This window comes from Mya arenaria, chromosome 9, assembly GCF_026914265.1.
Source record: "Mya arenaria isolate MELC-2E11 chromosome 9, ASM2691426v1".
In the NCBI taxonomy this organism is placed as follows: Eukaryota; Metazoa; Mollusca; class Bivalvia; order Myida; family Myidae; genus Mya; species Mya arenaria.
In genome coordinates, this window is record NC_069130.1 from 46,899,676 (window position 1) to 46,925,318 (window position 25,643).

The following is a 25,643-nucleotide window of genomic DNA, read 5'->3' on the forward strand; positions in this document are numbered from 1 at the left end:
AGGGGAGAATAGCCGCCCAGCAAGCTATCAGTTGATGGCCTTTCATGCCTTTTTATGAGCAAAGTCTTGAATTACATTGTATATTTTCTGAGAAACACATACAAGTATTTATTATATACTTTTCGGTGATTTATTCAAATTTATCGGTGAAATAAAAATGTTATTCATTGTTTCAAACAGTGAAATAACATTTTGATATTTTTCACTGTTTTGAAATTTTAGCCCGCTCTCAATTCCAAATCAAACGGCAGCGCGCACAGGGCTGGGACACAGTTTCAACGACGTCATTCCCGGACGTAAAGTTTGCGTACAATGTTGCGCGAAAAAAAAGTCATTTGATATCCTTTTGATATATATATATATACGAGGTCTGTTTGTGGACAACATTTAAATATGGTCATGTGTTTTGATAGAGAAAATAAAATGATACAGTAAAAAATACATTTAATTCCGCACTGGTGAGGTCGGGTGTTGCCATACCATGGATTGCTGTTTAGATTCGGGTTTATATAAATAAAGTCAGGTCTCGTCTGTTTTGTATGTTAGCTGGTTTAGGTAAACAACTAACTCCAGTTAGAAGACAACATTTTATTAGTTCTTAACAGCATGGATGCTACAAGCAGAGTGCATACATGTATGAATGGTCAAGTGTATTCTGAGCAGAGAGACTGCTATTGGCTAGTGGGCGATACACCTTTACTACAGTGGGTTGGGCTTATCAGTAATTGGCAGCTAGTCCAATTATGTAACATCTCTCTTTCTTTGAAGTAGGGTTCTCACAGTCAGTACTGGAGTTCACAGCTTGTAGTAATTTGCTAAGTTCCTATGTCAATAAATGCACAGCTTGACTTATCCATTTTATGACTGCATAGTTTATATTACATGTCTTGTGGTTTTCTGCTAATGTAAGAACACTCTCTATTATATCTAAAATCTAACAAGAATTAAACATATAAACATGAAAAAGTAGTTCCTGAAAACATTATTTACATAGTCAATACAGCATGTATTTACAATGAAAGTTTCTGAGGCATTTTGACATTCCGACCCGATCTCGTTGTATAATAAACCCTATCATCAGATGTCTGATAATGGCTATCTGAAATGGTCTGTGCTTGTGAGTTGACAGGTATTTCAACTGAAGGGGAATTAAATGTTTCCTCTGATACTTGTGGCTGTACTGTATTACCTAGAGAAGATGACTTTTCTGTAGCAGGACAAGGTATTGGGCTAGGATTTAGATCAGAGGTGAATGGATTTGACTGATAAGATTGACCATTGGTGGGAAAAGGTTTCTCATTAGTTTTTAAAAGATGTTGCCTGTTTCTTCTGTATAATCCTTCGTTCTCTGTTTTGACAACATATGACCTATTGTTAACCCTTTTTTCTACTACAGCAGGTAACCAACGTTTTCCTTGCCTTACCCTTACACTTTCACCTATTTCAAGAGATCTGAGTGGCTTAGCAGACTGGTCATGATAAAACTTTGACTTTTGTTTGGAAATATGCATTTTGTCTTTAACAGTCTGCATATCATGTACTCGTGGCTTAAGCTGTTTGTCTACTAATGGCAGTGTTGACCTTAACTGTCTGCTCATTAAGAGCTGTGCAGGGGATTGACCACATTGTAATGGGGCATTGCGATACTCTAACAGTGCTAGGTATGGGTCATTTCCTGCCTGTTTTGTTTTTGTGAACAGAGACTTAATTGTCTTGACGGTAATTTCAGCAAGTCCATTACCCGAGGAGTGACCTGGGGAAGATGTTATGTGTTTGAAATCGTACTGTTCTGCAAATTTGTTGAACTCTAAAGAGTCATAGCATGGTCCATTATCAGATCGTAAAACTTCTGGGATGCCGTGACGGCTGAAGTAACCTTTCAATTTATCAATCACTGTGACTGACCTTGAGTTTGGGAGCATGCTAACCTCAAAATATCTGCTGTATGCATCCACCAGCAAGACATAATCAGAATTGTTCCAGTGGAACAGATCTGTGGCACAGATTTGCCATGGTCTATCGGGCACTTTGCTAGGTTGCAGGGGTTCCTTTTGATTTGAACACCTGTGTTCTAGGCAAATTGGGCAATTTAGCACTAGTGATTTTATCTCTGAAGACATATTTGGCCAAAACAGAACCTCGCGTGCGCGTTGTGTGCATTTTTCTACACCAAAGTGACCTTCATGAATCTTTTCCAACATTAAGGGTCTGATTTCCTTGGGAATAAGGATTTTGTTTCCTTTCAGTATAATGCCATCAACTACTGACAATTCATCCCTAAAGTTCCAAAATTCAAGAAGCGTGCTGGGGCATTGTGGTCTGTCATTTGACCATCCTTCAAGAATAACCTTTGCAAGTAATTGCATTTGAGAATCTGACTCTGTGGCAGTCCTTATCAGCTCCATTTTCTGATCACTTACAGGTAAATTTGACATGACAGCGTGTACATGCACGTCTAAACCTTCTGCAATTTCTGGGTATGTGTCAGGTAAATATTTGCGAGACAGCGTGTCTGCTAGAGGAATTTGTTTACCTGGGACAAATATCAATTCTACATCGTATTTCTGCAACTGTAACAGCAAACGTTGCCAAGTTGGGGGTGCACAATGCAAGCCTTTTTTCCAAATTGCCAACAGTGGTTTATGATCGCTCTGACATTTGATTCGTTTACCATATACGTACTGGTGAAACCTTTTGCAACCAAAGAAAATGGCATATAGCTCTTTCGTTATCTGAGCATAGTTAACCTCTGTTTTAGTGAGAGATTTCGAAGCAAAACTGACTGGTTTCTCATCTTGCATGAGAACTGCAGCAAGGCCATATTTGGAAGCATCAACCTGTAGAGTTATTTCCTTTTTGGGGTCAAAGTAAGCTAATACAGGACCTGGACTCTGAGTTATGACATTCTTGACTTTCTGAAATGCTTCCTGTTGGGGCATATCCCATACAAATTCTACATCCTTAGAAAGTAGTTGCCTTAAGGGCAGTGTGATTTCAGAGAGTTTGGGTGCAAACCTTTGAAGGTATGTGACCATTCCCAAAACAGTTTGTAGTTCTGATTTTGAATTTGGTGGTGGCATGTCCTGTATGGCCTTGACTTTTGCAGGATCCATTTTTAGTCCCTCAGAGCTGAGAATGTGACCAAAGAAGGGGATTTCGCTCTTGCCTATATCGGTCTTATCTGCATTAAGTTTTATACCCATTTCACGACATCTCGTCATGAGCATGTCAAAATTGCGGTCGTGATCTGCATGATCCTTACCAAAAACGACAATATCGTCAACAATTGTCCTAACACCTGGCAAATTTTCAAGACAATGGTCCATTTTTTCTTGGAACAAATCATTTGCGTTATTCAGGCCAAATGGTAACCGCAAGAAACGATACCTGCCAAAGGGGCTGTTGAATGTTGTCAGGTATGAAGCCTTTTCTGTGAGCTTAATTGACCAATAACCACTGCGAGCATCAAGCTTTGAGAAAATGGTTGCATTTGACAACTCTGGCAATATGTCATCAAGCGTCTTGTTTGGATAGTGTGGTCTTTTGATTGCTTCATTGAGGTCTTTTGGATCTAAGCATATCCTTAAAGAACCGTTTGCTTTTTCTACAGTGACCAAACTGTTTACCCAGTCTGTAGGTTCAGTGACTTTGCAAGTGACATTTAGATGTTCCATGCGATCAAGTTCTACCTTGAGTTTGTCTTTAATTGCGACAGGGACTTTGCGAGGTGGGTGAACTACAGGTAAGACGTTTTCATGCAAGTGAATTTCACATTCACCTGGCAACTGACCAATACCTTCGAAAACGTCTGCGTATTTCGAGAGGACTTTATCCTTTGTGAGAGGTGTGTGATTTACATTATCTTTGCTTGGGGTACTAGAATTCATTGCAAGTACAAGATTTATCAGATTCATTCTCAAACATGTCTGTAAGCCTAATATGGGGCTTGAACCTGATTTAACTATGTAAAACTCTTCATTGTAAGTTTGACCATTGTACTTACAAGGTATGGTTATGTAACCTTCCACGCATAGTGGTTTGCCATCATAAGCAGTGAGGCGTTTCTGAGCTTGTCGTAATGGACCCTTTAAGCTTAGTTTCAAGTACAGTGACTTTGGGAGGACATTAACTTGCGCACCTGTGTCAATTTTCATGTCTATTATGGATGTGCCTACTTTTACTTTGGCAAATGCTTGGTTTGACAATGAGTCATGTTCAATGCTATTTACAAAGAAATCATTCTGAGAGTAACAATCGAGATCAGATCTTATATCAAAATTGTTTACCTCATTGACCTTCTTGCTGTCATTGTCCTTCTTGCGACACATTTTTGCGAAGTGGTTCAGTCTATTGCAGTAAAGACACACTTTTCCCTTGGCAGGGCAGTAGTCTTTCCTTTGGTGTTTGTTACCACAATTGTCACATATTTGAATGTTAGTCCTTGCACTTTGTCCATATTTGGAACTCCGGGCTTCACTATGTCCATATTTGGAGTTCTGGGCTTCAGGCTGTCTGTGGAACGTCTCCCTCTGTGGCGGCTTGGTCCTGCCTGGTTTCCGACTCCCGACTGCATTTACAAATTGTCCATTTGCAGTGATATCCTTCACTTGGGACTGGCTGAGCTCATGGGTGCGAGCTAGGTCTATACACTTTGTCAGTGTGAGCTCTGATCCTTCATTGATTAGCTTTTCACGGATTTTGTTTGATTTAATCCCAAACACAATGTGATCTCGGATCATCTCGTCTTGAATCCCGACTGGGTAACCACAGTCCTTTATAAGAATTTTCAGCTGCGTGACGAACGACTCGAATGGTTCTCCATCTTCCTGTGCGCGTGACTTAAACTTGTAACGGCTGAAGATGTGATTTGACTTCGGGGCACAGTAGCTCTCAAATCCGTCATAGTAATTCTTAAGTGTCTTGTTGTCATCGTCACTTAAGTTCCATGTGGAGAAAATTTGTCTTCCTTTTTCTCCAACCCATAGCATTAAGTAATTGCACTGGGCTTCCTCAGACTTTTTGTTTAGAGGTCCTCCAAACATAAAGTTTGCGTGCTCCTTGAACTTTCTAAAAGCACTTGGCAAGTCCTTTGACTCCCAATCCATTCTAGGATTGTTTTGTGAATCCATCTTCTTAAAATGGCATAAAACACAAAGACAATTGTCCACAGAATGTAGTGAACTTCGTTAATCCGAATTATACGTCATTGTCACTTTTCTTCTGACACCATGTTTTGTATGTTAGCTGGTTTAGGTAAACAACTAACTCCAGTTAGAAGACAACATTTTATTAGTTCTTAACAGCATGGATGCTACAAGCAGAGTGCATACATGTATGAATGGTCAAGTGTATTCTGAGCAGAGAGACTGCTATTGGCTAGTGGGCGATACACCTTTACTACAGTGGGTTGGGCTTATCAGTAATTGGCAGCTAGTCCAATTATGTAACATCGTCCATTGTTACTATACGTTTCAGGGAAGCGTCACCCTGGCGTAGAAAACGGTCTAAAAGGCACTGATTTTTTTCTGCTCATCGTTGATGATTTAATAACATGATACCACTGGTCAACGCACTTTACAAACAGCCATCGTATAAATATATATATATATATATATATATATATATATATATATATATATATATATATATATATCTACTTAGGGCATTAAGGAGACCGTATATATTTTACGGCATTTAGGAGACAATTTGTATATTTTTTGTTTTATACTTTATTTTGCTTTTTTGTTGATAATTTAGTATTGAAATGATCATTTATTATGTGTACAAGATTTAGGCTTCTTAAATTTATTAACAAAAAATATACGTAATTTGCGGTCTGCTTAATAATTTGTAAGTATGTTGCAGGTTTTAAGGGGACAAGTATATATGTCGAAGGGTTTATGGAGACCAGTGTATATATTATATTATTTTTGAGGCATTAAGGGGACCATCCATATTTTATGGCATTAGGGGACAAATTATATATATCTTACTTTTGACAGTGAAGTCTCCCATAACCTTAAGAGACAACTCTGTAATAGTATTTTTTTTTTAGAATTGTGTGTAATAAATCCACAAACGATGACCAGTCGAAACGGGAGGACTGCAAATTTCTTAGGATATTCATTGGAAATCTTTTACAGACCATCTCATTCATTAAATGAAATTCAGCTTCAGTCACTTGGTATGGGTATCATTTGATAAACAAAATATATAATGGCCAGGGGCGGATCCAGGAATTGTCTTTAGAAGGGGGCGTTACTTAGGGGCGTTTGCAGGAAGATTGAGGGTTACTCAATCAAGAAATTTTTAACAATTTGTAGTCGGAAATGATGCATTATGTGCGTATTTTATTATTTTCTTCTCATATATTGACACAAAAAGTAAACTTGGACGATTTAAAGGGAGCGCACGCCGACTGCGCCCCCTTCTCAATCCGCTAGTGAATAGTGACTTAATATTTGATATATTATGGTTAAATTGAACTTTCAGTTGAATTATATAGAAACTGTAAATGCTAAATACAAGTTCTGTGCTTGTAAAAACAATAAAAGTTTCGTCTGCACACGAATGTGTCTGTTAACGCTTGAACAGTTAGCTCATGATTAAAGAACATTGTTCATTGGGTTCATTGTGACCCATGGAAGTTTTTTTTTATTAAAATCCCAACTTCCCCTTAAATTTCACTTGCCTAAAACTTTAACCTAAGTCAATCAGGGGCCATAACTTGTATTAAGGATATGGAGTTATGTAACCTCATTGGCTGATGGTCCTGAACAATTGTGTGAAGTATTAAGTCAATTGAATGAAGGGTATAGAACGCCTTAACAAATAGGCTACGGAGACGGTTTTAATACATGTACTCAATTGCAGATTCAGGGGGTGGGGGGGGATTGGTCCCAGCGCGCGCGCCATCCCCCACCCCTTTGAATCGTCCGTTTATAATACGTACTCAGTCAATATCGGGGAAAAATACATTATTACGATAAAAATGCACTATTTCGGACTATAAATTAGGGGAGTCTAACCCCCACCCCGGTCCAACATTTTAAGCCATTCAATTTCTGTTCTGAGGGAGAGGCGGATGTGGAAAGATTAAGCCCATGAGTTTCACGTACCCCTTCTTAAGTCAATTCCTGGATCTGCCACTGATATCTATAATCAGATTTGTTGTTTCATAATGTTTTAGTTCCTTTAAACAGTTTAAACCTTTTATGACATCGAAATAAACAGACGCATGTTCAGTAAAAACATACTCTGTATACAACGTTCTCGTACTCCAGAGAGATGATGCTATGCATTATATTAATCATCATCTGACTGACTTATTTCTCGTAATGCATCTGAAAACACTTACATGTATACTTATTTTACTCCTTGGTTCCGAAATTGCAGAAATAATAGTAACCAGGTTGATTTTCTTTTATACTTCAATTGCATTTTTAAAAAACGATTGAAGTATTAAAAATTAATCTTGTTAAAGTTGGAAGCAAGCACATGGGGTATAGATAGCACATAGAATAAAAAACGGATCGTTTATCCACTCGCCCACAGGGACTCATACTAAGGTGTTGAATATTTTAACCTTAATGTAAGTTATTGGTTTATCACGTAATTATGTCAATGTCACGTAACCGTCGTTACGTATCAACTTTAAAGTGTTACGTAACATAAAAGTTACGTATGAAACACTTTAAAGTAATTACCAAAAATCAATAATAGAATTCAAAATTTATTTGTATCAAAAAGTAAATACTCCATATTTGTATCAAAAAGCAAATACTCCATCATGGGATCAAAATGTAGATACACTTAGATGCTGACAGTTCGTGATAGCCGCTGGCTATTAGACCAATTAGCGTGACAGTTCATGACTATAGAATACATCCCTTCGTCTGTAATAAGATATTAGATATGCATACCTGTCACAAACTGGACGAGATCAGCAGTATATATGAACGCATGTTACCCATGTTAGTTAGATTAGATTTTGGGCGTGGACTAGACATATGGCCCGTATGATACTTTATTATATACTGATTATTATACTTAGAAAGAACGTTGAACAATAAAGACTTAGAACACTTGAACAGTTGTTGGTTGGTTACTGAACGAACTATCACGAAAGTTAAGTGAACAGTAGCGTTACGTGACACGTAAAAGTTTGGCGCCTGCTGACCAAGGATAAGAGCAAGGTTGACGTGGAACACAACGGCGAAGTACTAAACCACCTGAAACGAAAAAGGGGTGAGTGACAATTTCGGTTTTATTGGATAACATAGAGAAATGGCAGAACCAGATATTAGTAGAATTTTTCAAAATTTAGGGGAACAATTACAAAATGTTTCGGCTGTAGTAGGCACTCAGAGTATAGCACAAGTAGTACCATATTTTGACGGGGATACGAAACAATTCAAATATTGGATAAAAAATATTGAAAAATACGGCGTTCTTACGGGTCTAGATAGCGAAAGGTTAAAAATGGTAGCTTATCAGTCTAGCAAAAATGCAGTTAGTGATTTTATACAAAGATATCTAAAAAGTAACCCTGATGATAACTGGGAAACACTAAAGGGGGAATTAAAATCAAGATTTTCGGAAGTACAAGATCCACAACATGCTTTCTGTCTATTAAGGGCAATAAAACAGACACCAGGGGAAAATGTTCAAATATATGCAGAACGACTTTTAACGATGGCGGAAGAAGCTTTTGTAGGTCATAACGGCGACCTAATAGTTATTGAAAGGCAACTAATAGGGTTCTTTATTGATGGTTTGGCACATGATTTCCTAAAAATGAAAGTAATGCGAGAAAATCCAGATACTCTTCAAGCCGCGGTGCGTAGTGCAACAAATGAACAAAATCTTAGAACTAGATTTAATCTTCGAATAGGTAATGCGCCGAGTCAAAATAGCAGGCATGATATTAGCATCAATGATAGGCATGAACCTATGGAAATTGATCATTTAAGACCAAATAAATACTGCATATACTGTAGACGACCCGGTCATAACATAAAAGATTGTAAATCAAGAAAACGCGAAATAAATGCCATAGGTCAAGAATTTCAAGTTCAAAATAACCAAATTAGTGATAGGCCAAATAACGATTGGAAATCAAAGATTGAATGTTGGAATTGTGGGAAAATGGGTCATTTTCAAAGGGAATGTCGAAATGGCAGGAGACCATATTACGCCTCACGTAATCAAAAAAACTAGGAGTCTCTTATCATAAAGAAGTCGGTGATAGGAGAAAACATATGTCAACATTCACTATAGCAATTTGTGGGAATCCAAATTCATGTCTGATAAAAATAGGAAACATTTCTTTTAGAAGTTTAGTAGACACAGGTGCTGAAGTTAGTTTAATTAGTCGAAAGGCCCTTAGGTTATTACAAAACAAACCTAAACTCTCAAATAAACGCGCCCATTTACAATCAGTTAACGGCAATTCGCTACAAGTTGATGGCTCAGTACAATTAAAATTTAAAATCGGCCGAGTTCACAAAGTGCACGAATTTTATGTTGTCCCAAACATAAATAGAAATATCATTTTAGGCAGGGATTTTTTATCAAAAAATGGGGTAAGACTCTATTTTGATTTAGAATGTATGCGCATAGATGACAGTTATGTACCTTTGGAAGAAGATTTACATATTGCATCAATTGTGAGACTTCAAAAATGTACTGTCTTGAAACCACAAACAAAGTACTTATTAAATGGTAAGGTAAAATCAAATCCCAATATAGATACAAAAAAATGTTATGAGATTAAAAACATAAACAATTCATTTTTAGATTCTGAACCAGGCCTTGTAATTGTTAATTCCGTGGTTAAATTTCAAAGCAAACGTACATTTCCAATTGCAATTATAAATAACACTCATAAAACAATTAAGTTAAGGAAAGGCAGTGCTATAGGCAAAATTGAAAAATTAGAGGCTCAAGAGATTGCTTCTGTTCAAAATACTTCGGTTAAAGGTAATCCAATGACTGATGATGAAATTTTGACAGACTTACGAGTACCCAAAGATCATGCTGAAACGATCTTACCAATTATAATGCAAAATCGAAAACGTTTCGCTAAAAACGACTCCGATCTTACTCAAACTGACACCGTTACCATGACAATCGAGACAGGAGATCACCCCCCAATTAAATTACGACCATACCGCACACCTTTGAATAATAGGAAAATTATTGACAAGGCAATTGACGAAATGCTTGAGGCAAAGGTAATTAGGAAGTCACATAGTCCTTGGAGTTTCCCCATTGTAATAGTAGATAAAAAAGATGGCACTAAACGATTTTGCGTAGATTTCAGACAATTAAACAAAATTACAAAACCCACATCTTATCCTTTACCTCTCATAGATGACATATTGGCTATTTTAGGTAAAAGTTCATGGTTTAGTTCGCTTGATCTTAAATCAGGGTATTTCCAAATGAAACTTGCAGAACAAGATAAAGAAAAGACTGCTTTTACGACCGGATTCCGAGGTCTTTATGAGTTTAATTCTTGTCCTTTCGGACTCTGTGGAACTCCTGGACGATTCCAAGAATTACTTAACCAAGTATTAGAAGGCTGTGAAAGTTTTGCCATTGCGTATTTAGACGATATCTTAATATTTTCAAAAACAAAGGAAGAACATTTGGTACATCTCCAAAAAGTATTCCAACAACTTGAAAAACATAAACTCAAATTAAAACTAAAGAAATGTCAATTCATGCAAGAAGAAACGCAGTACTTAGGTTTTGTTATTGACAAATTAGGAATCAGACCAGACCCTAAGAAAGTAGAAGCAATTAGACAAATTCCAACTCCTAAATGTGTAAGAGATGTTAGGTCAGTCTTGGGAGCTGCCGGCTTTTACCGCCGATTTTGTCCAAAGTATTCCGAAATGGTTGAGCCATTGATTAACTTAACTAGGAAAACAGTCAAATTCTTTTGGTCACCAGACTGTGAACGAAGTTTTCAACTACTTAAAGACAATCTGACGAAAATTCCCTACTTATCTTATCCGGACATAAACAAGCCTTACATTTTATATACAGACGCTTCAGATAAAAATATCGGAGCATGCCTCACACAAAAATGTGAAGAAAATGAGATTGGGGATTATGCTAATGAAAAACCAATTTATCTGCTTTCACATAAATTGTCCGATACGCAAACTCGGTGGAGTACCGTGGAAAAGGAAGCATTTGCCATACATTACGCATTACAAAAATTAGACCATTATTTGCACAATGCTGAGTTTGTTATTAGGACCGACCATAAACCCTTAAAATATCTTTTAGAGTCTCCCATGCAAAACAAGAAAATTCAACTTTGGGCGTTAGGCATAGCTGGTTATAATTGTAAAATCGAATATATACCCGGAAAAACTAATATCATAGCAGATTTCTTGAGTCGCCCCCCATCGTCCGATACTATCCAAATTGACCCACCCACGGATTACGAACCGGATATAAGTGATAACACCTTTCAAATTTCCGAAAATTATGTTCCAGAGAATATTAAGCAAGTCAACGCCATTAATTCCCATTATCTAAATAAAAAACAGGTTGTTGATAAAGAATATGAGGAACAAGATTCTTTCGTAGAACCAGTGAAACAATTTGAAAGTATGTCAATGGCTAATGAACAAGATCTTGATGCCAATATTTTACAATTAAAGATGAAACTGCGACATGGTCAGCCTAGCAAAACGGAGCAGAATAAATATATTGAAATAGACCGCATTCTGTATTACTTATCAAACGCCGATGAGGAGCCAAATTTAAGATTAGTAATTCCCAGCCATTTAACACCTTTAGTCATTACGCAATATCATGATAATAACGGGCACCCGGGTAGCCAAAGGTTATTTGCAACCATTAAACAAAAATACTTTTGGCCTGGACTGTTTAAAGAATTACACGCATATGTTGAAAAATGCGTTACCTGTCAAAGTCGGAATTTAACCAAAATAAAAGCTCCCATGCAAGACCGTCTCAACATGGCACCATACCCATTCTCAGTAGTGTCTGTGGATGTCCAGGGGCCTCTACCCCAAACGCTAAGTCGGAATTGTTACATAATTTGCTTCTTAGATATGTATTCAGGCTTTGTAGAGGCTTTTCCAGCACCTGACAAAAGTTCAGATACCTTAATACACTTACTGGTAGAAGAAATCTGTTGTAGATACTCAACTCCCCTTCGTTTAATCTCCGACAATGGTAGCGAAGTAACTAGCGGTGCTTTCCAGGCCGTTCTGAAAGAATTAAACATAGATCATGTAAAAACTTCCACCTACCACCCTCAGGCGAACGGTCAAAATGAAAGATCTCATGCAACTATCAATAACATTTTATCAAAACTAGTAGAGGGTAATGTCCGACAATGGGATGTACATCTTAACATGACCTTGGCCGCAATGAGATTTTCAACATCAGAGAGCTCTAAACATTCACCCTATTTCCTTCTTTTTAATCGAGACCCGGTTCTTCCAATCGATAATCTACTTAAGCCCAGAATGAAATACCATGGAGAACAGTACTATCAAATTATGCTTAATGCGCAACATAAGGCATTTGTAGAAGTCCGCAGACAGCTTAAAAAATCTAAACGAAAACGAGCAGAGTATGCAAATAGGAATGCCAAAGACATACGCTTTAATTTAAATGACCCTGTCTATTATAAGAACTTTCAAAGACATAATAAATTGGATGCTAAATGGAAACCGTATTATCGGATAATCGAACAGAAATCACCACTAACCTACCTAATAAAAAACCAACTTGATAACTCTATTGTTAAAGTGCACGCTGAACAAATACGACATGCAAAAATTGACGAATGGCCAATTCCCAAAACAACTAATAAACGACCTATACGAAGAGCAAACTATGTTGTCCCACCAAGTGATTTATCAAGTTCTGATTCAAATGATTCTGAGCCCATTGATTCAGAACCCCATCAAGTTAATTTACCTCCTATAACAAAAAGAGTTAAGCAAGAACTTGGCACCGATTCTGATAGTGAAAATGAAATACCCCTCGCAGAACTCCAAAAGATTCTACGAAATAAATCTAAAGTCACAGAGATGCCAACAGAGGTGACAAATGATACTCTAAGCAGTTCTGATTCTGAATCTCTTATGAGCGGCATCAATCTAAATAACCCACCCGCAGATACAAATCATATTGATTCTGATAATCTGATAACCCCTGAGTCTAGCGACGATGAAGCAATGAATATTGAGGCTGTTTCAGCTCCCCCACTTAACGTCAAAAAACATAAGAAGGATTCCCTTTTGTTGAATCGTGTTAGTAACACATTTCAAAAATTTGGACTTCAAAGACTATATTTTAGCACATATCAGCATTTATTGAAGGGTTTCAGCCATCAATAGCTTAGCTTTAATACTTCGTTTGATTCGCCATACTTTATTTCGTAATAACAATCTATAAAATCCAAGTAAAAGATGCATTTTCAAAACCCTTAACGCTTCGCTTATATTCACTCAAAAACTCATGTTCGAAAGATTTAAAAAAGTATGTCAAAATCATATCCTCTTTAGCGGCTGAGTTTCTTAATATATAAATCTCTTATAAATTTGCCAAATAAAATTCAACATGGGTAAACAATTATAACAAATAACGTATTTTATATATTGCAGCGTATTTATAAAAAGATTGAATCAAATGAACATTTTCAATGTACTTTCTTTCTCGCGGAAAGTGGACATTTCATCTTACTTCAACAAGTGTGGGTATGGTTGATTCTCTTCGTGACTGAAATCAACTTTTTTTAAACACTTGGTGCATTTCAAATCTAGTCCATATAAACAGCTCCTTCAGATTCTTTGACGATTGCATTTCCATGGGAGATCACTCCGTAGGATAAACATACAAGTGTTGTTTGCCACACTGTGGTTTCAATTATGTCAGAGGCGTAGCTACCCCTCTATTCATGTGGATTCATAAATGTGCTGGGGGGTTCGGGGGCATGCCCCCTCAGAAAATTTTGAAAACCATGGTGCAATCTAGTGCATTCTGGGCGTTCCGATGTACATTATTTAGTACTGGAAAATAACCAGTTTTAGATTCATGTAGTCAAGTTCGCATACTGCAACTCTGGTTGATTTTTTTGTCAGAATCATGTGGATTCAGCCGCGTATTCACGTATAGGCGGCTATACGCCTGTATGATGTGCATATGAATGTATAATTTGGTTTAAATGATGTATCCTTGATGTAACACCTCCTTGCTGCTACACCAATAGAAACTTCATGGGATGTTAATAGTAAAAGAACTAGCACTAACGTTCCCATTTTTGTCTGGGTCATTTAAATAATAGAAAACAAATTACAAGATAAACAAATTTGTTTTGACTTCTTTAATGAATTATATAAAAACATTGTACAAAGATATCATGACACTTTTAAACAATAAGTATGGTTGTCAATTAAACAGTATGCTAGCTTTAAAGATTTAGGCAAACCATTGGAATTTTACAGCGGTCTTAAAAGGTGTATTTAAAGCTGCAATCTCACCGATTGATCGTTTTGACTACCGGTACTCTTTTATTGTTCGTCTATAAAAGGAGTATTTTTTTGCAGAAATGTCTAGACCCAATTTTAAGTGATATAAGACTGCTGAAAACAGATCTGATTGCAGTTTATCATATTTATGTTAAATAAAAATGATGTTTTATGGCTAAAAGCATTACGAACAATTTAATGTAAATGAACTTTTCGGCAGTTTTACCAAACATTTTTGATTGGTTCTATTGTGAATTATCTAATATGACTGAATTAAAGGAATGATAACCAAATCAGCCGATTTTGAGACAATTTTGTGTCTAAGCTGACAATCTGTAAGAGTGCAGCTTTAAGTGCTGACCGAAAGCTTCATCTACACATTGTTATATTGTCAATAACTGTTTAAAAGGTCTCATGTACTAAACAAGATAATAATGTTCATACAATATCTAAAATTGATTAAAATAAATAAAGTACCATTATACCTATTTCTTAATAGTGAATTTATTTTTAACTTTCAACTTTTCTATAGCATATGCAACAAAATATACCAAAAATACAAGACATGAACAATATGATTGTTCAACTTGCATTATCTTTGACCTTTTGGTATGACCATTTTCCAGTTTTGTCTATTTGTAAGTTGTGCCCTGAGGAATAAAGTATGACTGTATGAATCACAAAAAAGCAATAAAAACACTACAAATATGCCCCAACCCCTGTAATTTCTAATACAGTAGTAAAATCAAGCAATAAAAATATTTAGAGCTGCACTCTCACAGATATACTGTTATCACAATTTTTTTGTCTTGGAATGAGCAAGTTTCTGCATAATTATCTTCAACCCAATGATAAAAGATTGCTGACAAAAGATCAGATCGCAGATTTCATATTTCCGTTCGAAAATTAATGTTACTAACGGTCTAAGAAAAGTGCATAAAACATCAATGTTTTAACTTAAATAGAAAAATCTGCGATTTAATTTTTCGCAAAAATTGGATGGTTCCAATCCAAGACATAAAATGAAAAAAGTTGTCAAAACGTCCAAAGTGTGAGAGTGCAGCTTTAACGTTTGAAAGTAATTCTGTGTGCCTCGTGCCCCTAAACAGGGTTTAATTATATTATATGCCCAGTGGGCTTGTCCCTGTATATTTGATTGTATAATTGCAGTAATGGATACTGGTCTAATTATCTTCTGACAATTTTTTCAACAATTTTAAAGAAACAGAAAACACATATTAAGCTCATATACAATACATGTACAATTTAATCTCATTCATTAGGTTGAGAAAAATTCCCTAAAAATCATACATGCCATATTTTTTGGAGACCATTCCATGAGATTTGGTCAAAAGGCTTAAAATTTAGGGGGATTTGGAAAGTATTCCGGGGGATTTTATATCGAAAGTATAAGTTCACGAAATATCAATTTTTTGTATTTTATTCACATAATTATATAAAAATATTCATTCAATATTGCAATGACAACTGAACTAACATCAATTCATAATATATTATGCATATAACACTTCAATGTATTTATATAAAATGTTAAATAATAAAAAAAGTAAATTTTTACAAAAAGCACTACTAAAAAAAATGAATTTTTAGGCACTTCACAGAACTAAGTAAGCACTACTAAAAAAATTCATTTTTAGGCACTTCACAGCACTAGGTCCACATGACAATCAGGATAGCAAACACATGCACAATTAATTGCATGAATTGGTTGATTTATATAGCATGTCCTTGGAAGGAACAATTAAATGAGCTGCAAATGTTATGTTCATTAAACTTTACACTCAGCAGATTGTGAATTGTTTCTGAAGTCAATCTTGACCTTGAGTCTGTCTGAATTTTTCTCAATATGCTGAAACAACGCTCAGCTCAGCGTTTCAGTTTGATGGTGACTGTACTGATATGAATTTAGAATAATCCATCATTATCAGAAACACTACAGTATACCGTAACATTTTCACACGTCGGAAAATTGTCCAATAGTTGCGTGTTAACATCTTCATTTGTAATTTAATGTCAACACCCTTACAGGGTAAAAAACAAACAAACAATTAGTGACACCTGTACAAATTTATTGCGACCTTTCGATCGTATAACGCAGAGATCAAAGGCGCTATTATGGCACACTGTGTAACAATCAAAACATGTACCCTACTGATTGGCAGTTTGTGCAAGGCTGTATACACACCATCAATCGATAATCCAGATGCAAAATACAGCGCATCAAATTCCTTACCGTAAACACGCGGATCAAATCTCGGGTAATAAAACCAGTGACAACACGCTCGTAAGCGGAGGTTTAAAAAAAAATCTTTTTTTTTTTGGAAATTCCGGGGGATTTGCATCTCCCGCCAAGAGACCGGGTGATGGACTGAAATTCCGGGGGATTTTTTCCCCCTCCGGGGGATATGGCATGTATGCTAAAAATATTATTGTGTAAACATATACATTATACTACTAACAGGATTATCATACCTCTTTTCAACCAAAAACCCAAGGATATTTCATGGATTTGAAACAGTATCATTTTATTACACTATAAGTATCTTCTATGGCCAAGAGTGCAAGATAGGGTCATCCCGACCCGAGCGTAGGGTGTTTTGCGGAAACGAGGTTTACCGAGTTTCCGCAAAACACCCTGCGCGAGGGTCAGAATGAACCTCGGGATGAACCTATCTTACACGAGCGGCTATGGTTGATGCTTTTTCTCCCACCTGGTGTGAGACCATAGTTATTTTTACTATTTGTTTCATATAGACAGTAACCTGGCTTTTCACTTTAAAACAGTCCCAATTGAAAAACAAGTAACTGGCTGCTGTAGAACAGTCCAAGACACAAAATTTAATTACAAGAAAACATAGGGTTGACCATTGCGTTGTCTCACAAAATTGAGTAGTCATACATGACCCTGAGGTCAAGACGGACTAAGGCTACAAACAACCAATTTACATAGTTCCACAGGCAATTATTTTTCCAATTTATTCCCGGAAATCTATCAGTTTTTGCAATACAGTGTCAAATTATGTTAAGCTCTATGCAAAAAGGCCACCTGTTTCTTCTCTTTTATTCAACTTTAATAAAGTATTGATACTTGAACACAAGCACTCTTTTTTTCTGTATTCACATCCGGATCTTTAACACTAAATGAATGAGACAAGTATTAGCACCTGTGGTATCTTCACAAAAAGCAGAAACAGCCATTTCTCTCAAATGGTAAGGCGCAAACCTTTGAAGAGCCATTATTTCCTTATGCATTGGAATTATTTGACCGAGTAAAGTTTTCCTTGTAGCTTTCAATGGTGTCTATAGAACAGCACAACAAAATGGCATGCCTACTCTTTTAAGATTTTTTTCTAAGCAAAATAAGGTTTTTCCACTTCATCGGTTAGTGTTTTATATAAACAAGAGCTGTCACAGAGACAGCGCGCTCGACTATTCCGTCGCTTTTCAGTGTAAGTATTGAAAAGTTTTAGCGAAACATGCATGGATCACTGTTAGATAAGATTTCAATGCAATACATGGTGTGCTGAGATATTAACATAAATGTGGTAAATTTTAATCACAATTTTTAAGGGTAATAATAAAGGGCCATTATTTGCAAAACACAGTTATCTAACTTGATTATTCAATTAGATTGGGTGGTTGAATACCATTGTATAAAGTCTCAATGCAATACATCAAGTAGTTGCTGAGATATTATCCTATGTGTGCTAACATGCAAGACCTTCACCAGAATTTCTAAGTCGCATAATAAAGGGGCAAAAATTATATAATATGAAAGATAGAGTTATCTTACTTGATTAAATAAGAAGGTTAAATGGTTGGGAGCCTGTGTGTAAAGTTTCAATGCAATACATGATGTATTTGCTAAAGCATTGACTTAAAAGTGGTTATATGCAAAACCTTAACCAGAATTTCTATGTTGAATAAAAAGGGGCCATTATTTGAATTTTATGCAAACTAGAGTTATCTTACTTGGTTATTTAAGTAGATTGGATGGTTGAGTACCATTTTATAAAGTCTCAGTGCATTCATCCAGTAGTTGCTGAGATATTAACCTATGTGTGCTTGCACTCAAAACCTTAACCAGAATTTCTAAGTCAAATAATAAAGGCCTATTATTTGCATTAAATGCAAACTAGAGTTATCTAACTTGGTTAATTAAGTAGGTTGGATGGTTCAGTACCATTGTATCAAGTCTCAATGCAATACCTCAAGTAGTTGCTGAGATATTAACCTATGTGTGCTTGCACGCAAAACCTTAACCAGAATTTCTAAGTCAAATAATAAAGGCCTATTTTTGGTATAAATGCAAAGTAGAGTTATCAATCTTGGTTAATTAAGTAGGTTGGATGGTTAAGTACTATTGTATCAAGTCTCAATGCACTACCTCAAGTAGTTGCTGAGATATTAACCTATGTGTACTTGCACGCAAAACCTTGACCAGAATTTCTAAGTCAAATAATAAAGGCATATTATTGGCATTAAATGCAAAGTAGAGTTATCAAACTTGGTTAATAAAGTAGGTTGGATGGTTCAGTACCATTGTATCAAGTCTCAATGCAATACCTCAAGTAGTTGCTGAGATATTAACCTATGTGTGCTTGCACGCAAAACCTTAACCAGAATTTCTAAGTCAAATAATAAAGGCCTATTATTGGCATTAAATGCAAAGAAGAGTTATCAAACTTGGTTAATTAAGTAGCTTGGATGGTTGAGTACCATTTTATAAAGTCTCAATGCATTACCTCAAGTAGTTGCTGAGATATTAACCTATGTGTGCTTGCACGCAAAACCTTAACCAAGGGGTGACGCCGACGCCGACGCTTGGGTGAGTAGTATAGCTCTCCTTATTCTTATATAGTCGAGCTAAAAATGACATAGAGCCAAACTGAAATGCTTCAACTTGTCAACAAAGAAAACAGAACTGTTCAATTTTACAAAAGAAATTTAGTGATCATGTGTTTATAGACAGTCTAAACAGCACTATTTGCCAAATTGTTTGCTTCCGGGACAAATTGCGCAACAAAGAAAATGGCAAAAAAACACCAAAACTGAAAGATTCATGACAACTGCTAGTGTTTTCATGTATGAGGTGGTTACATGATGTAGAAAATACAGAGATAGCATTATTATGCCCTTTTTATTTTATTTTTTTACTTTAAGTATCTGTTTTGAAGGCTAGATTTGGCATTAAATTCAGAGTACAGCACTTCACCATTGTCTATAAGATGCTTATTTACACCTGAAATGCTATAAATCTCACTCTTTGGAATAATTTACACACAAACAAGTACTACAGAGTTGACTAACATATTCATTCTTCTGAAATATTGGATTCAGAGCTGCATCTCCAGGATTCAGATTGCAGGACTACCGCCGGGGGAAAAAGCTGCAGCTAACTGGAGCATATTGGCACATCATGATCTGCAAGCAAGACACAAAAGCAATGTTTTACACTAATAAAACTGTCTGCAACTACTGTTGAAGTTTGAAAAAGGCCTGTAAACACTAATTTGAGGCATACACAACCTTTTATGTAGTCATAAATGTGATAAATATGCAGAAATGTTCATGAATTCAAAGATTTTCAGGACAAATTTTATGAAATAATGAAATATATAGTCTTTTGGACATTTTGCAATCAGTATTTAACAATTCAAAGGTTAATCTCATCTTACTGAGTACCCAGACGCATTTTGAAAGCATTAAATCTAGACATGCTTAGAATTTCTTCTTACTTGGAGACGGTATTCCTTTCTTGGAAATCCTTGCCGAGAGCCGGTATGGAAAACCACACTAGACCACATTTTGACCAGCACTGGTTCTTGTCCTTGAAAAATCCTCTGTGGCTACAGCAACCAGGCTGGCTATTGAAATAAGCAATAAATTACAGTTTTTAGGACATTTATAATGTATTAAGGTTGTTTTTTTAATGCATGAAGGGAAAAGGCTCGAATCTTTATGAAAGCTGCTCACTTTTTATTTCTTTTGCCTTGAGTAGTGTCAAGTTTTTCAATGTATATATATAAACTGAATAAATGAATGAATTTATGAATATATATGAATGATTGATAGAATGAATTAATGAAAGGTGGCATTATTTCTTTAAAATAGGGATCTCATTGTGTTGCTGTGATTGTTGAAGTAGATGTTTTCCTGTCCATAAGCTGAAAATCATATGCACACTAAATAAAACATCATTCTGCATCATATGTGTAGTAAGTTTTGTTTAATTGCTTATAGAATTTGCAATTAATGTAATGTTTGCTTAAAAGAGCTAACAAAATCTGGCAGTAGTTAAAAATGTAAAGTGATAATTGGAAATATTGTCCTGGAGTTTTTACTATATGATGAATAAATATCAGGTATAATAATTTTAATTATCTCAATGTGTGCGCACAAAATTCTGTTAGCAATCAAAAATGCAAACGAGACAAGTTTTTTACCTGTTATTGAACAAGCTGTTATGTTGGCAGGACTGTCCTCCTCAGCAATGTAAAGAACAGCAATGACTGGCTGAAACTCTGTAAACTGGCGATTTAAACATTATGCCCAATTAAAACTGTCCCATTCTAAACAATCCATCAACAAAATATATAAATGAGCTGCGCCATGTGGAAATATGTATTGGGAAGTTGACATCATTCCATGTAATGATGTCATAAAGATGAGTAGAAGACATTACTTACTATGCAGTAAAAGTTCTTACTTTAACAGTAAAGATATCTTTTTTTTGAGAAAATTAATTAAAGTTAGCTCTTTTATGTCATGTTTTTAAAGTAAGTCTTATACACATCTATGTTACATGCATAAATAATAAACAGGAATTTTCTTTTCATAAAGTCTGCAATTAACATTAAAAAAATGAGGAGTTGTGTACACACTAATTCCTCCTTATGTACTGTGTAACTCAAGAAAAACAATCCATAATTCTCGTAAATTTCTAGAATTTCCTTACTTTTCTCGCTGTACAAAAATGAATGAGGAGTTGCAAACAAGCCGGGCCATAAAACTTTTGCTTAAAACTGTACCGCAACAGCAATTTAAAGACAGTGATACTCATTGATGGAATAGGCACCTTGTTACTTATCCCTTTACCCCTTTAATTAATTTATTATTTAAAAAATGACGAAAGGAAAGCTTTAACGCAGAAGTCTGGCCGGGTATACGAGCCTGGAAATAAATACGCAAAAGCTCACCATGCTGCTAAGGAGTCTTATATTATTCCCGGCCCCAGTTCAGCTGGAGATGTTGATTCCAGACGGCTGAAAAACCGGCCCGGTGCACCCAAGCTCCACCATCGGCAGTATCTGCAAGAGGAGGGTGTAAATCTGGGAAAACGCATTTATAATCAATTTGCGAAAGTTCTCCGTCATAAGTAGTGAACATGTATGTGGCTTATAGAACATCTGAAATTAAGTTTAATGAAGGAGACAAAGTTTGGTTTGGGATCTAATCCTGGATTTTGATGCTGTAATTGTAAGTTTTGTTCAAATGAAGTATAAACTTAAAGCGAGTACAGAGATATCTTGAAGTCCAGATTTATCGCTTACCTGAAGTTCGTAGAGCTACAATTGAGAGCTTTGCTGCAAATTGCAGGAACTGTCCCCATGAGCCTTTTGTCTGTTAGGGGAATGGTGGCTTAGGTGATTGCTGGTACCACTCTGCATTTCTTATCCACACACAACACAGTGTATCTGAAAATGACAGAGAATGGCCATGCACTTATGAAAGCTATGCTAGAAATACGCTGTTATGAGTGTATCAGATGACATTTCCACACAGAAATTGTGAGGCCTCCAATACAGCAGTACTGACATCAATGACGAAAACATATATCTGTCATGGAGCAATGCTGGTTCTGTGGTGTCAAAACCACTGCAACTGGGCAATTCACTAGAAACATCTTTTCAGAAAAAAAGAACCAACCAATACTGGGTAGCCTTTGTCACCCAGTGAACACCCAGAGCATCTAGTTACTTTGAGCATCTATTTACTTAGAAGTAGCCTCATTAAGATCTAAAATTAATAAAAAAATGTATCCGAAAGCTTTCAAATACTGAACGAAGTGAAACTTTGAGGCAGGCTGCGAGCAAATATTTTCAAGGGCAGAAATCTCGCAGAAGTTTGAAAAAGATTTATGCAAAGCTCTTGCTTGATAATTTTGGCCCAATTTCAAATTGTTACTCAGTAACACGGCGGCGTAAATTTAATCAAACCTCAATATAGTTATAGTTAAGAAATAGCTTTAAACTCTCTCACATTCATGGCAGAGTGTCTGATGACGATCCAGTATGCCAACCAGGACGGAGAATATGTGAAGCATGCACATACTCAACATTTAGTAATGGTTTCACAGTTATTCTTTTACAAAAACTCACAATTAATTAATCAATCAATCAATCAATCAATCAATCAATCAATCAATGCACACTTACCTGGAAAGGTACGAAATCCTCTGGAAGAGATTAATCTTGCAGTCTGGTCGACGGTTGCTGACTTAACTTTATTGTCCCAAGCAGCAACTGCAATTAGATAATCAAAAACATGTTGATATTCGCACTAAAACAAAGCTTAGTAATGAGTAAAATTAAACATTCAGCCTGTTGGCTGGGGTAACATATCTTAATCCCCAAATGGATGATCTGATCATTAGATATGTTACCCCAGCCAACAGATCAGCGAAACACAAATTGCATTGCGTGTCCGGGGGGGGGGGGGGGGGGGGGGGTGTGTACTGAAAAATTCCAGCTTACAAAATTTTTAGAAAATTTGTTATCTGATGATCCTGTAAATTTTGTGAGGATAGACTAAATACTGTTCGAATTTGGCAAATCAAAACTAACATTTTGGGTTTATTCAGTGTAGACCCTAAAATTGATGTAGGTTTGTTCCAAAGCTCAGTACAGTTTACTTTACTTGTTAAGTTATCCAATTTCTGTAAATAAATATTACTAAACTCGACTATAAAATACTGTAGAGGGGCGTGTCAGAAAGTTAAGAAAAAAATCCAAATAATGCAACAGTCAATTGCAGCATGGGCCCCCAAGGTCCTGCTAATAGCGGGGACTTTGACTTTCGGTCCAGCCAATCCCAGGTAAAATTCCCGCTCTGCACTGACAAACAGCTGGTAAAAGCCCTGTCAAATGAATTACGGTCATTTCGTAACCGCTCATTGTTGGTCATTGCATAACCATTGTGTTAGTCAATTCGTAACCGTTAAGAAATCGAATGGTCATATCTTAACCGTTGACTCCTATAATTATGAGGAATTAATTTAATACAATTTGAATTTACAAAATAAGTTTACTGTAAATATAAAACATAAAAATAACAACATAAACAAAGTTAAATCTAGTAGTTGTATTCCTTCTTTATTCCTAATAGTGTAGTGCGATTTGCCAATAAACTCTGAAACTATGACAAATAGAAACATTCACACTAGCTATTTTTTTATGTTGCTAAAAATATAATAAGTAGGCTGAATATTAAATGTAATATTTTTTTAATTCATAGATGTTCTACCATTGAGAGGAATTGTGACCGTAAGCCAATATTTTTTAAATATATAGACCATATAACTTTAGAATTTCATTTTTTTTAAATTGCATAGAAGTATTGTAAAATGTAGTGAGTTTGCCGAATGAGAGTATGCGCTTTTTATATGCTTATTGTATTAAAAATGTGCCAATATATTTAATTTTGTATCTTGTTATTGGAAATTAATACCATAACTAATAATTTTAGGCTGTATTTTGTCGGTTTCGGATATAAAGTATGCAGAATATGGATCAATTGAGAAAAGAACAGAACAAAATTTTGTTCGTTTTAAACAATTCAAACAAATATAGTCAATGAAATAGGTCAAGAATGTCATTCATGTAAACGTAATTTTACTCAAAAATACATCGCAATCAGCCTTAAATTATCGTTTATAAGTAAGCAAAATGTAAGAAAATAATTAACATATTTTGGTAGTATAACAAATCATTTCTAATTTAGCATGATATATATATATATATATCTAATAACTATTGAGTAACATAAATTATTGGCTTGTTACTAGTGAGAATTTGAGTAATATCTCCCAATTGGTGTCTTGGTTGCTGTGCCATATATATCCAGGTTCGAACAATACACTTAACGAGGTGCTAAGTGTACTATTTATCACGTTGTTAAATGGTGGTTACCATATGAGCAATTGATTTCTTGACGGTTAAGAATTGACAAACAGAATGGTTACGAAATAACCAAGATTCAGCAATTACGAAATGGTAAGGTTACGAAATGACCAGATCCCCGTCAAATGCCCCTGGGGACATCCTAGGTTAGGCCCATTCCCTGATTTCAGCGCAAAAACAATAACACCGCATTCACTCAGCACTGCCGGTCCACCTGGAAGGTAAAAACATGGCCCATTTCCCCTGCTATCCCCGGTATAAACAAAACCTGGGGGCCATGGTTACAACTGACTGGTGCATTACTGTGGCAGAAAAAGGGAAATATTTTATTGTTGCATTTATTATCAAATATGAGAATTTAAGACACATGCAAAAAGCCACAATACGAATTGGTGATAGTGTTTGTTCTGTTCTGCTATTCAAAGGTGATGAGAATGACTAATGGCAGGACATTGACAAACAAAATGTAAGTTGTAAGTTGTAAGGCATTTGTATACTTTCGTCTTTTATTTATTAAAATCTGAGATGTTAAGGGAGCAAATCCCCTTTTAGATTGGAACATACCAAATAATAATAAGCGACGATGTAGTGGTAAACCAAGTTTGCTAGAAATCAATCGAGTTTCTCCAAAATACAAACAAAAATTACACCGGGTGTTGATACTTGTGATTTAGTTTCGGATGAACAAAATCCGGATAAATCATTTGCTTTTCATCCAAAGGGTGGACGATTTATACCGGTGCGGGGTGATACAGGAATCCAGTGGATTTCACGTGAAATCCACTCAAAACGTGAAATCCACTCAGAACTCAGTTATTTTAATTAATAATTTAATTTTTTATATACATATTAGAAAGTGCCTCCTGAAGGGTTTATATTTCAAATTTTATTGAAATTGGTCAAACAATAAAGA

General features: G+C 35.8%; 1 protein-coding gene and 1 long non-coding RNA gene across 2 annotated transcripts; both read right to left on the reverse strand.

The window, feature by feature from the left end:
- Positions 1–718: 718 nt before the first annotated feature.
- Positions 719–5,105, reverse strand: LOC128246104 (uncharacterized protein K02A2.6-like). Its single transcript, XM_052964307.1, has 2 exons — positions 1,425–5,105; positions 719–823 (listed from the first exon to the last, which is right to left on the reverse strand). The coding sequence occupies exons 1-2, from the start codon at positions 5,103–5,105 to the stop codon at positions 719–721; spliced, it is 3,786 nt and encodes a 1,261-aa protein (XP_052820267.1).
- Positions 5,106–15,881: 10,776 nt separating this feature from the next.
- Positions 15,882–25,426, reverse strand: LOC128203296 (uncharacterized). The gene is made up of 7 exons (XR_008255915.1): positions 25,295–25,426; positions 22,988–23,074; positions 22,103–22,246; positions 21,749–21,859; positions 20,996–21,073; positions 20,288–20,416; positions 15,882–19,973 (listed from the first exon to the last, which is right to left on the reverse strand). It is a non-coding gene; the product is annotated as an uncharacterized LOC128203296 (long non-coding RNA).
- Positions 25,427–25,643: the final 217 nt, after the last annotated feature.

Bases quoted from the DNA above. Each gene is read 5' to 3' on its own strand.
- LOC128246104 (XM_052964307.1), bottom strand. From the start codon at position 5,105: ATGGATTGGGAGTCAAAGGACTTGCCAAGTGCTTTTAGAAAGTTCAAG. The intron at 824-1,424 runs GTAAGGCAAGGA...TTATTGACATAG, and splicing joins AAATAGGTGAAAGTGTAAGG to GAACTTAGCAAATTACTACA.